At 35.4% G+C, this 9630-nt stretch overlaps 1 protein-coding gene across 1 annotated transcript in view; it reads left to right on the plus strand.

Moving 5' to 3' along the window:
• The window catches only part of LOTGIDRAFT_232968 (hypothetical protein), a gene marked incomplete at its 5' end in the record, with an annotated part of 9149 nt that extends 1892 nt beyond the window's left edge, over positions 1 to 7257 (plus strand). The window contains 6 exons of the mRNA XM_009058337.1: positions 2809 to 2894; positions 3977 to 4187; positions 5462 to 5685; positions 6067 to 6193; positions 6575 to 6701; positions 6937 to 7257. Coding sequence (XP_009056585.1) covers positions 2809 to 2894; positions 3977 to 4187; positions 5462 to 5685; positions 6067 to 6193; positions 6575 to 6701; positions 6937 to 7030 — 869 coding nt within the window. The 3' untranslated portion in view covers positions 7031 to 7257. The remainder of the gene's footprint in view (positions 1 to 2808; positions 2895 to 3976; positions 4188 to 5461; positions 5686 to 6066; positions 6194 to 6574; positions 6702 to 6936) is intronic.
• Positions 7258 to 9630: the final 2373 nt, after the last annotated feature.

Raw genomic sequence — 9630 nt, forward strand, 5'->3', positions numbered from 1 at the left:
CTGAGCTTAGACTACAATAGTTGCAGCAACCATTCAACATTCACGAACCTTAGATATAGGCGACGATGTGCATAAATATATTTTGGATCTTTTTTGCAAAACCGGAAGTGCCACATTTCAATATATGGAAGAATAGATAATCGGCTCTAGAAGTCGTATTTTTCGGTCGATTTTCTTTGGGTTTGCATTTTTGGAATCTACTGTTAAAATCTGAAAGAATAGCAGTTTCAAAATTTCAAAATTCGAAAATTTGTAGCAGACATTTTTTTTGCCAAATTTTGCATTTTTTTCATTTTTTTTGCTTTTTGTCTGATTAATCTGAAAAAAATTGAGCAAAGACAGTTTAAGAATGTAAACAAAATGGTACAGTCAAATTTTCAATTTCACTTCCGGTTTAAACAGGAAAACGATGTTCACTTCCCGTTGAATATCTTCCGGTGACAAAAAAACGAAGAAAAAAAAATCCGGAACAGACGTGAAACTTTGGCCGCCATTTTGATTTTTCTGAAATGATTCGATTTTTATTCAGACATAATGGCTCATCCGATTTAAATGATTTTGGTGTCAAATGAAAGAAGATAAAAAAAAAAAAAAAATGACATTAGGAAGCCGTTTTTCGATTCTCAATTTTGCTTTTTTGCAACATCCGGTTGAATTTTTTCAAAGTTTGAAGGGTCATATCTCGTGATTGTGAACTTTGATGACCTTGACCTTCATAAGGTCAAAGGTCATTGACCTTAGCTATCAGTTAATACTTTGACATTTGACCTCCGACATGTACTTCCGGTTTTATAGCTGTCCGAAAACAGCCAAATTCGCAACTTTGGACTGCTCTAGTACGTGACCTATTTAACCTAGAGGGTTAATTTTTTTGGATTCTTAATGTGCTTTTCATGCTCTTTCAAATGATTTATAACAATCGTTTTTTAAAGCAAAATTGAAATTCGTGAATTTTTCAAATTTGAGTTTTTTTTTACAATATTTCTGTTTCTTTGAGCTTGGTGTGTATATATCCTATGACCTATTTTATGTAGAACATTGAAAAACTTGGAACATAACAAGACAATTTGAATATAAATTAACCTATGACAAAAAAGTTGAGGTGGGCGTGGCACATCCGGGTTGAATTACTAATTGTTTACATTTTGAGAAAGGGGCATAACTCGCATAGGATACATTTGTTCAAAAAGGAACTTTGCACACAATTACCTCATTATTTTGGCCAGTTTGTGTTAATAGGTCAATTGTTTCAGCTTTATAGTTCCAAAAAAGGAACGGGTTTTGAAATTTCCATATTTTCAATTTTCTATTTTGACCTTTATTGACTCTTGTTGACCTATATCTTTTGACCTGTATGATGTAGAAGCTTTAAATTTGGAACACAACTTAACATTCAGAATATCAATTAACCTATGCAAAAGAAATTGAGGTGGGCCTAGCACATCCGGGTTAAATTACTCATTATTGACAATTTTGGCAAGGGATATAACTCGCAACGTATACATTTGTTCAAAATGGAACTTTGCATACAATTACTTCATACGTTGAGCCACGTTGTCTTGGAAGTTCGATTGTTTCAGCTTTATAGTTCAAAAAAAGGAACAGCTTTTGAAAATTCAAAATTTCAATTTTTGACCATGACCTTTTTTGACCCTGATTTTTGTAGGATTAAAGGTCATTCACATTGGCTATCTATTTATACTTTTATATTTGCTGACCTATCTCAACTTCCGGTTTTATAGCCGTATATATTTAAAAATTTTGATGACTTTTATCTCGTAACCTTGACCTTTGTTGACCGTCTCCCTTTCAATGTCAAATGTCATTGACCTTGGCTATCTTCTGATACTTTCATTTGTGCGGTCTGTCTACTTCCGTTATAACAATCTTCCAAAGAATTCTTCTCAACTTTAGACTGCTCTTGCGCGTGATGTAATTATCGTAGAAGGTTGATTTTTTCAGAGTCTTTTGCAATTTGCTACATTTGCAAAGTCCCACTCTGTGCCACGTGTGGCTCTAGTGTTATTGTTGCTTTGTATGAAATATAAGTCAGATTTTAATTTTGAAAAGTGACACATTAGATGCATAAACACTGTAGTCTCTACCGTGCCTACAAGCCAAATTTGACGCTTTTTTACTAAGTCAAGGGCAATAACTCCGAAACCCTTCATCCGAATAATACCGATTTCGACCTCACCGAGATCTTATCAATATATACATACATACCAAGTTTCATCAAATTCGGATAAAACTGTAGCCTCTATTGTGCCTTCAGGCCGAATTTGACGAGTTTTTACTAAATCTAGATCAATGAACCACAAACCCTTCATCCGATTGTTACCAATTTCGAACTAGACTGATATCTCAACAATATATACATGCATACCGAGTTTCATCAAGATCGGATAAACACTGTAGTCTCAATCGTACCAGCAAGCCACATTTGAGGAGTTTTTATTAAGTCAATGGCAATAACTCTGAAACCCTTCATCCGAATAATACCAATTTTGAACTGCGATCTCATAAATATATACATGCATACCAAGTTTCTTCAAGATCCTATAAAAACTGAAGTCTCAATCGTGCCTACAAGAAATGTGAACGGACATTTCCATGCGGGCGTATAACAAATTATAATTAAACCACTACAGACTTTATCATTTCTGACAGCTGGTATAAGCTATCTTTTTATAAACGCGACAGTAATGATCAGAGTTGGATGAAACTTGGAACGAATATGTAATTGATAAGATCGTCGTGTTGTTACTTCATACTTATTCGTACTGTATACATGTATTTGTTTTGTAGGTATTGGATACATTGCTGCCAGAGAAATAGCTCGTATGGGAGGTCATGTTATTATTGCTTGTAGAAATATGGTTAAAGCCGATGAGGTATGATGATCTATGAATTTGATGAAACTTGGTATGCATATATATATTGATGAGATCTCGGTCAAATTCGAAATAGGTATTTATCGGATGAACGATTTCATAGTTATTGTCCTTGACTTAGTGAAAACGCGTTAAATTTGGCTTGTATGCATGATAATGGCTTTTTTTATCCGAACTTGATGAAACTTAGTATGCATGTATATATTGATGGGATCTCGGTCAAGTTCGAAATTTGTTTAATCGGATGAACGCTTTCAGAGTTATTGCCCTTGACTTAGTAAAAAGGATGCACGATCAAGGCTACAATTTTTATCCGATCTTAATAAAACTTAGTATGCATGTATACATTAATGAGATTTCGGTCATGTTCGAAATTGGTAATAATCGGATGAACGGTGTCGGAGTTATTGCCCTTGACTTAATAGAAAGCGTCAAATTTGGCTTGTAGGCACGATAGAGGGTGCAGTTCTTATCTGATCTCGATGAAACTTAGTTTGCATGTACATATGGATGAGATCCCAGTAAAGCTTGACATTAGTAAGAATCCAATAAACAGTTTCGCAGTTATTGTCCTTGACTTTGTAAGAAACGCGTCAAATTTGGCTTGTAAGCACAATAGAGACTACAGCTTTTATTCGATCTTGATGAATCTTAGTATGCATGTAGATACTGATGAGATCTTAGTCAGGTTCAAAATTGGTAATATGTGCATGAACGGTTTCAAAGTTATTGCTGTAGTGTGTACTCAATAAGACTTTGTTCATGTTTTAATTTGATGATAATTTAATAAACTGTCATTTATGACAACTGGTAGAGGGCGTATGTTACCTTGCCTGGCAAGCTATCTTTTTTTGATGTCAAATATATATACATAGAAGACAAAATCAAAATTTCAAAATCAACTCAATAATTCATATCTACATTTTTAGAAAAGATATTGTCCATGTTGAAAATTATCGGCGTCATAAATTTTGGATTGTTCTGTGCTTCTGATAATTTCAATGAATAATTCTGATTTTAGTGGAACTGTTATCACTAAATTTAATGTTGTTGTGACGAAATATGTGACTTAATTTTTTCAGGCCATAAAACGAATACAAGAAGAATATGAAGAACATTTAACATCGAAACAGTCCCCAGCTGATATTTCAGAACTTAAGAAAATAAACGTTGAGAAAATGGAATTAGATTTGGCATCATTTGCATCTACCCAAAGCTTCATAGAATCGTTCAAAGCTCGAAATTGTGCTTTAAATGTTTTGATTTGTAATGCAGGAGTTGTAACTGACAAAGGTAAGGAAAGTAATAGATACATGAAGATGTACATATAATATATTGATAGAGATTATCTATGTAAATGAGCACAGCAATTCACACCCGCGTGCAGTTATATTACGCAAAATGTATGATGAAAAGCCACTTGCTGCTGTAAATTATACGAAGAACCATTGGTCTTAAGCAGACGAAGTTCAGATTTTTTGGTTTTTTCCGTAACCAGATCAGTGTTTAGTTTTCTTTTCAACGCTGTAGTATTTTATAGTTTTTAACATAGAGGTTATCCAGGACCGGTTTACATGGATTTTTCTATGGAACATATATTTTTTTAAAGAACAATTGTTTTTTTATACGACCACATTACAATGTGGACGTACATTGTCTTCGCCCCTGTGCGTCCAGCGGTCCGTCCGTCTACAATTGGCTGGTGAACACAATAGAGGCTACAGTTTTTATCTGATTTTTGTTTATGAAATTTGGTGTGATCTCTTATATTGATGAGATCTTGGTCAAGTTGGAATTTGACGATTTTTCGATGAACTGTCCATTAGTTATTGCCCTTGACTTGATAACGCGCCAAAATTTGTGTTTGAACACAATTCAGGATACAGTTTTCATCTGATTTTGGTATGACAATTTTGATGAACCGTTATTTCCCTTTACTAAATAAAAACGTGTCTGTGTTTGTGAACACGATGGAGGTAACAGTTTTAATCCGATTTTATTGAAATGCGCTGTTATCATTTAAAATGGTAAGATTTTGATCAGATTCGAAGTTGACCAGTTATTGCCATTGATGTAGTAAACACGCGTTTGTGAACATGATAGAAACTAAAATTTTCATCTGATTTTAATGAAATTTGGAATGATCATCTGTAACAATGAGTTCTTGATCAAGTTAAAATTTGACGATTTTTTGATAAACTGTCCTTTACTTATCGCCCTTGACTTAGTAAAATGCACCAAAATTTGTTCATGAACACAATACAGACGACAGTTTTTTATCTGATTTTAATGATAAACAAAAATTATGTTAAATGTTGCTTGTGAATGCGAAACAGATGACATTTTAAGGCAGAATACAGAATCAGAATGAAATTTTGTGTTTAAGTTAACAGTATCTTGGACAAGATAGATTTTTGGTACGATTTGACACAGATTGACGATTTATCAAAGAAGTGGGCTTATCTTGCAGGTCAACTACTTGTTTAATATTGTAGCACAACTTTACAAAACTACTCTTTTTTTTATTTTGTGCCAACCAACAACATGTTATTTATTTTCCTTTGAAGAAATTACAGAAGATAACCACGAGTTGATGTTACAAGCCAATTTTCTATCTCATTTCATTATAACTGTACATTTATTACCCATTTTACTGAAATGTGGTGAAGACAGTAGGGTGGTTAATGTTTCGTCTCTTGGGCATATGAATGGAAAACTTGATATAGAAAACATGGATGGAGAAAAGAGCTTTGGTCAATTGTCCTTCTATTGCAATTCTAAACTTTATCAGGTAATCATTTTATTCACATCAATGTGTAGATCAAACTTAAACAGGAGCTCAAGTCGACTAACGATTGACAGCATCTCATCAGATCAATTACTTACGATCAACCGAATGGTCGCAAACCACTCAGGTATAAACCAAATCTAATTTCTGTTAAAAAGTGTAACATGAACAACTAATTGCATCTGGCGGAAAAAGCTGACGGTGCCCTTTGGTTGACTTCATGTGGTGATTGACCAGATTCTCCTCGACTCGCTAGTTGTTAGCAGTCCTTGAAAAGCATTTGTTCTCATAGTCTACCAGGCTATCCTTCAGAAAAACTTGCAGCAGCTTATTGGACATGCCTCTTGGAAGAAAAAGAAAAAAAAATTTGTTTCTTTTCTAAAGGTTATGTCAATGTTTTGGTTAAGCAGACATTTAAAAGATAAATCAGTTTCTATAATAAGTTTACATCCAGGTTTTGTTGATACCCAAATGACCCGGAAAAGTAAATATATTAAGTATTTCGTATCAGGTAAGACTGTCTGAAGACATATAAATCATCATGTGGTCATCTAGAGTGGTTAGTTTGTTATTTAGTAGATTTATAGTATAGTCTATTCTCAATCTGTATTTGACACATGTATTCTATGATGGTTCTGCTGGTACAAAATATTGTCATACATTATATACATTCTTGAAACTATTATTTTAATCCATTATTTTCCTAGAATAATGAAAAATAATTTGGCTATGATAATCAAGGATACTTCAACAATGATGAGTTCATGCTAACTATTTTGGAACACCGTCATGCATGTGCAGGTATTCCTGATTCTAAACAGCTAATATTGTTCATTCGGTACATTACATTACATAAGTGGTTATTTTGATAAAAGGATATTTTTGCATTCAGGTTTTGCCAAAAAGGCTGTTGATGGTGGTGCTACAACTATAAAAGCTGCAGTAGACCCAAATTTACAAAGTCAATCAGCTATTTATCTTGATGTATGTAAAATTAAATCTCCATCAAGTCTATCCAGGTAGGTGAAATATTTAATTCTGAAGTTCTAACACTGCCCCATGAGAGAATCTTATAAACATGTGGGCAGATTAGTCTATTCATTTTCGACCTCCACCAGTATCGTATCAATGTATTATTCTGTTTAACTGTTTTCCATTCCATCCGAGGATGATCGAGTTAAGTCGGAGTAAACCTTACATTTAGCGGACACTGACAAAATATTGAAGATTTTAATTGGTTGAAATATTTTCCAGGAATACTGAGAAACAAGAATTATTGATGAAATACACACTGGATGTTGTCAAAGATTACCTACCACAAGATATACATGACTATTTAGATTTCTAATTCTCCAGGGTACACACTACTAAAAGTAAAATTTAAAAAGGGAGTGTAGAGAATTTGTATATTACCTCGCAAGTTAAAACTACCTTGATTGACTACAGTTTAATTTTATTTACTTGGAACCCAACGACGAAATTTAAATCTGAAAAATAAATAACATGTTTTAAACGACCTTGTCCTTATCAATACATATGATGTATGATTGCATAATAGATGTTTTATATAACTTACCATACTGTCCAAACCACGCCCCATTCATCATACTTCAAGACAATGCCAAAACTCGTATTCGGCATGCGATGTGTTTTTACATACATATAATATAGATATATTATAAACTGAAGGCCAAAAGAAACTTTACCATGGTTTTAAAACACCTTAGATCAACAAATCAACACAATATTAAAGATTGGATTGAAATGTACAGTGGGGGATATGTCGGGGGAACAACCATGTCACGGCAACGCGTTGATATTGTTGACTCCAAGTAGTCAGTTATGATTTTGTGTAAGGGGTCGGGCGTTGTGATGCGGATATATGACAACGTGTGTTGGAGAAATGGTAAGATTGTCGGTAGTGTCCATGAACGATAAGTTGAGTCCTGCCAACAGATCTCTCCCCACACCATGACACCCCATCATACCACCTCTTGAATTCAACGCTATTATCACTGAAGACGATGATGTTGAGCTGCCAATGGCTGTCCTCTGTACACTCTGTTAGGCCCGATTCATGACACGGTCTGTCGATTAACCTTGTGACCTAATACTTGAGCTCGCTGATAACGTCACTGTCGGAAACAAGATCGAGAAGCAAGGTACGCAAATACAGGTTATGTTCTGCCCGTTTTATGCCCGTAAGACGCGTTCCCTGCCTGCCTGTAACGGTGCATAAAGTTTGTTACAGTAACACATGAACAACCGAAGGTTGAACAAATCGAATGCTTGGTCCTCCCCACAGGCCTCTTTCAACCACACACTGTTCTGTAAAACGTTCACCTCTTCTTCGCCACACTCGTACTCTGCCATCTGCGGTGGAAATGGAGTACATACTCTCATCTGAGAACACATCGATCCTCCACTACTGATGCCGCCAATGTTGTCGTTGGATGACCTACTTAAAACGTTGCTGACATGATGGGGAGTGAGCACCAGACCCCTGGCCAGAACGGTATCAGCATTGATTAGATGCTGATGGTGGCCAATGGTCTGACGAGCACTCTGTGCCGCTGTGGTGAATCTGTCATGCAGATGTTGCCGCAAGATTAAGCTATCCTGTCTTGGTGTTGTGACTCGGGGAAGATCACTACGTGGACGGTCTTCGAAATCTTTGAAATGGTTCGTAGACTCCAATTAAATGCATTGGCAATGACTTGAGAACGTTGTCCGGAATTTAATCGTCCGATGGCTTGTTCACTTTGTTGGGAGGTTAGACGTGCCATGAGCTCACTGTCTTCACAGCAATTAAATTCTCAGTAGGGGTCAGTTTGTTTTTAATTTGAATGTCATAAACTGGCCTATTTAAAGTCTAAAAATCATATTTATAAAGGAAAATAACATTTTTGATGGTGCACGACATTGTCAACATAATCTAAAAATGCGGCATTTCTTTATCTCTTCAGTATAGGTGTTTAATGATTTTGTTTTAACCTGTAAAATGTTTTTTTTTTATTGTATTTTTAACTGTTATAATATTTAAAAGAAGTATCTACTCTGAAATCTGTAATATATTGTACTTCCAAAATGAATTCCTACTTTTCTTCTACAATAATATTTTAAAATCTTTAAAATTTGGTATTTTCATTGTCTAACATGTTGAATGTTATTCTCGATATCTCATATTTTTCAAATCTACTGTTCTAAATTTTGTAGAAAATAATGACGTCTTCGACAACCTTCTCTTGAGATATGGAGCCATCTTGTTTCAAGATTTCCCTATCGATTGTCCAACTGCTTTTGATCATTTCGTGAAATTATTCGGATTGGATCCTCTACCGTATGTTGGTGCTGCTGCTCCAAGGCGAGTGATAGTTGGTAATGTTTTTACCGCTAATGAATCTCCACCTGATCAGCCAATCCCGTTTCACCACGAAATGGCCCAAGTACCAATTTTCCCCAAAGTTCTCTTCTTCTACTGCGACGTTCCGCAAGATAGAGAGGGCAGACACCATTGGTCATCTGCAATGAAATTTACCGAGCCATGAACGAACGAAATCCTGAATTTGTCCACGACTTAGAAGAGAAAGGAGTAAAATATACTCGAGTACTACCTGACGGGGATGACCCTACGTCTCCGATTGGACGTGGCTGGCAGTCTACGTTTGGTACTACGGATAAAGCGGAAGTGGAAGAGAAATGTTGAGCACAGGCTACTTCCTGGGTGTTTGAAAACAGGGACAGCAGTTTTAACAGCAATGCGAGAAGATACCGGAACTGGCAACAAGACGGTCATAGCAGCTTACACTGGTTTGGAAGGATTGCAGAAATAATCTGGAAACACCAGGCATCCAAAGCCTTCTAGAGAGATGTATCAGAGACGACTCATCGCATGGATTTTACAATTGGTAGGGTATTTTGTCGGATATTGCTAGTTGTTCTCTGTAT

The sequence above is a fragment of the Lottia gigantea genome (assembly GCF_000327385.1).
Source record: "Lottia gigantea unplaced genomic scaffold LOTGIsca_33, whole genome shotgun sequence".
NCBI classification, from domain to species: domain Eukaryota; kingdom Metazoa; phylum Mollusca; class Gastropoda; family Lottiidae; genus Lottia; species Lottia gigantea.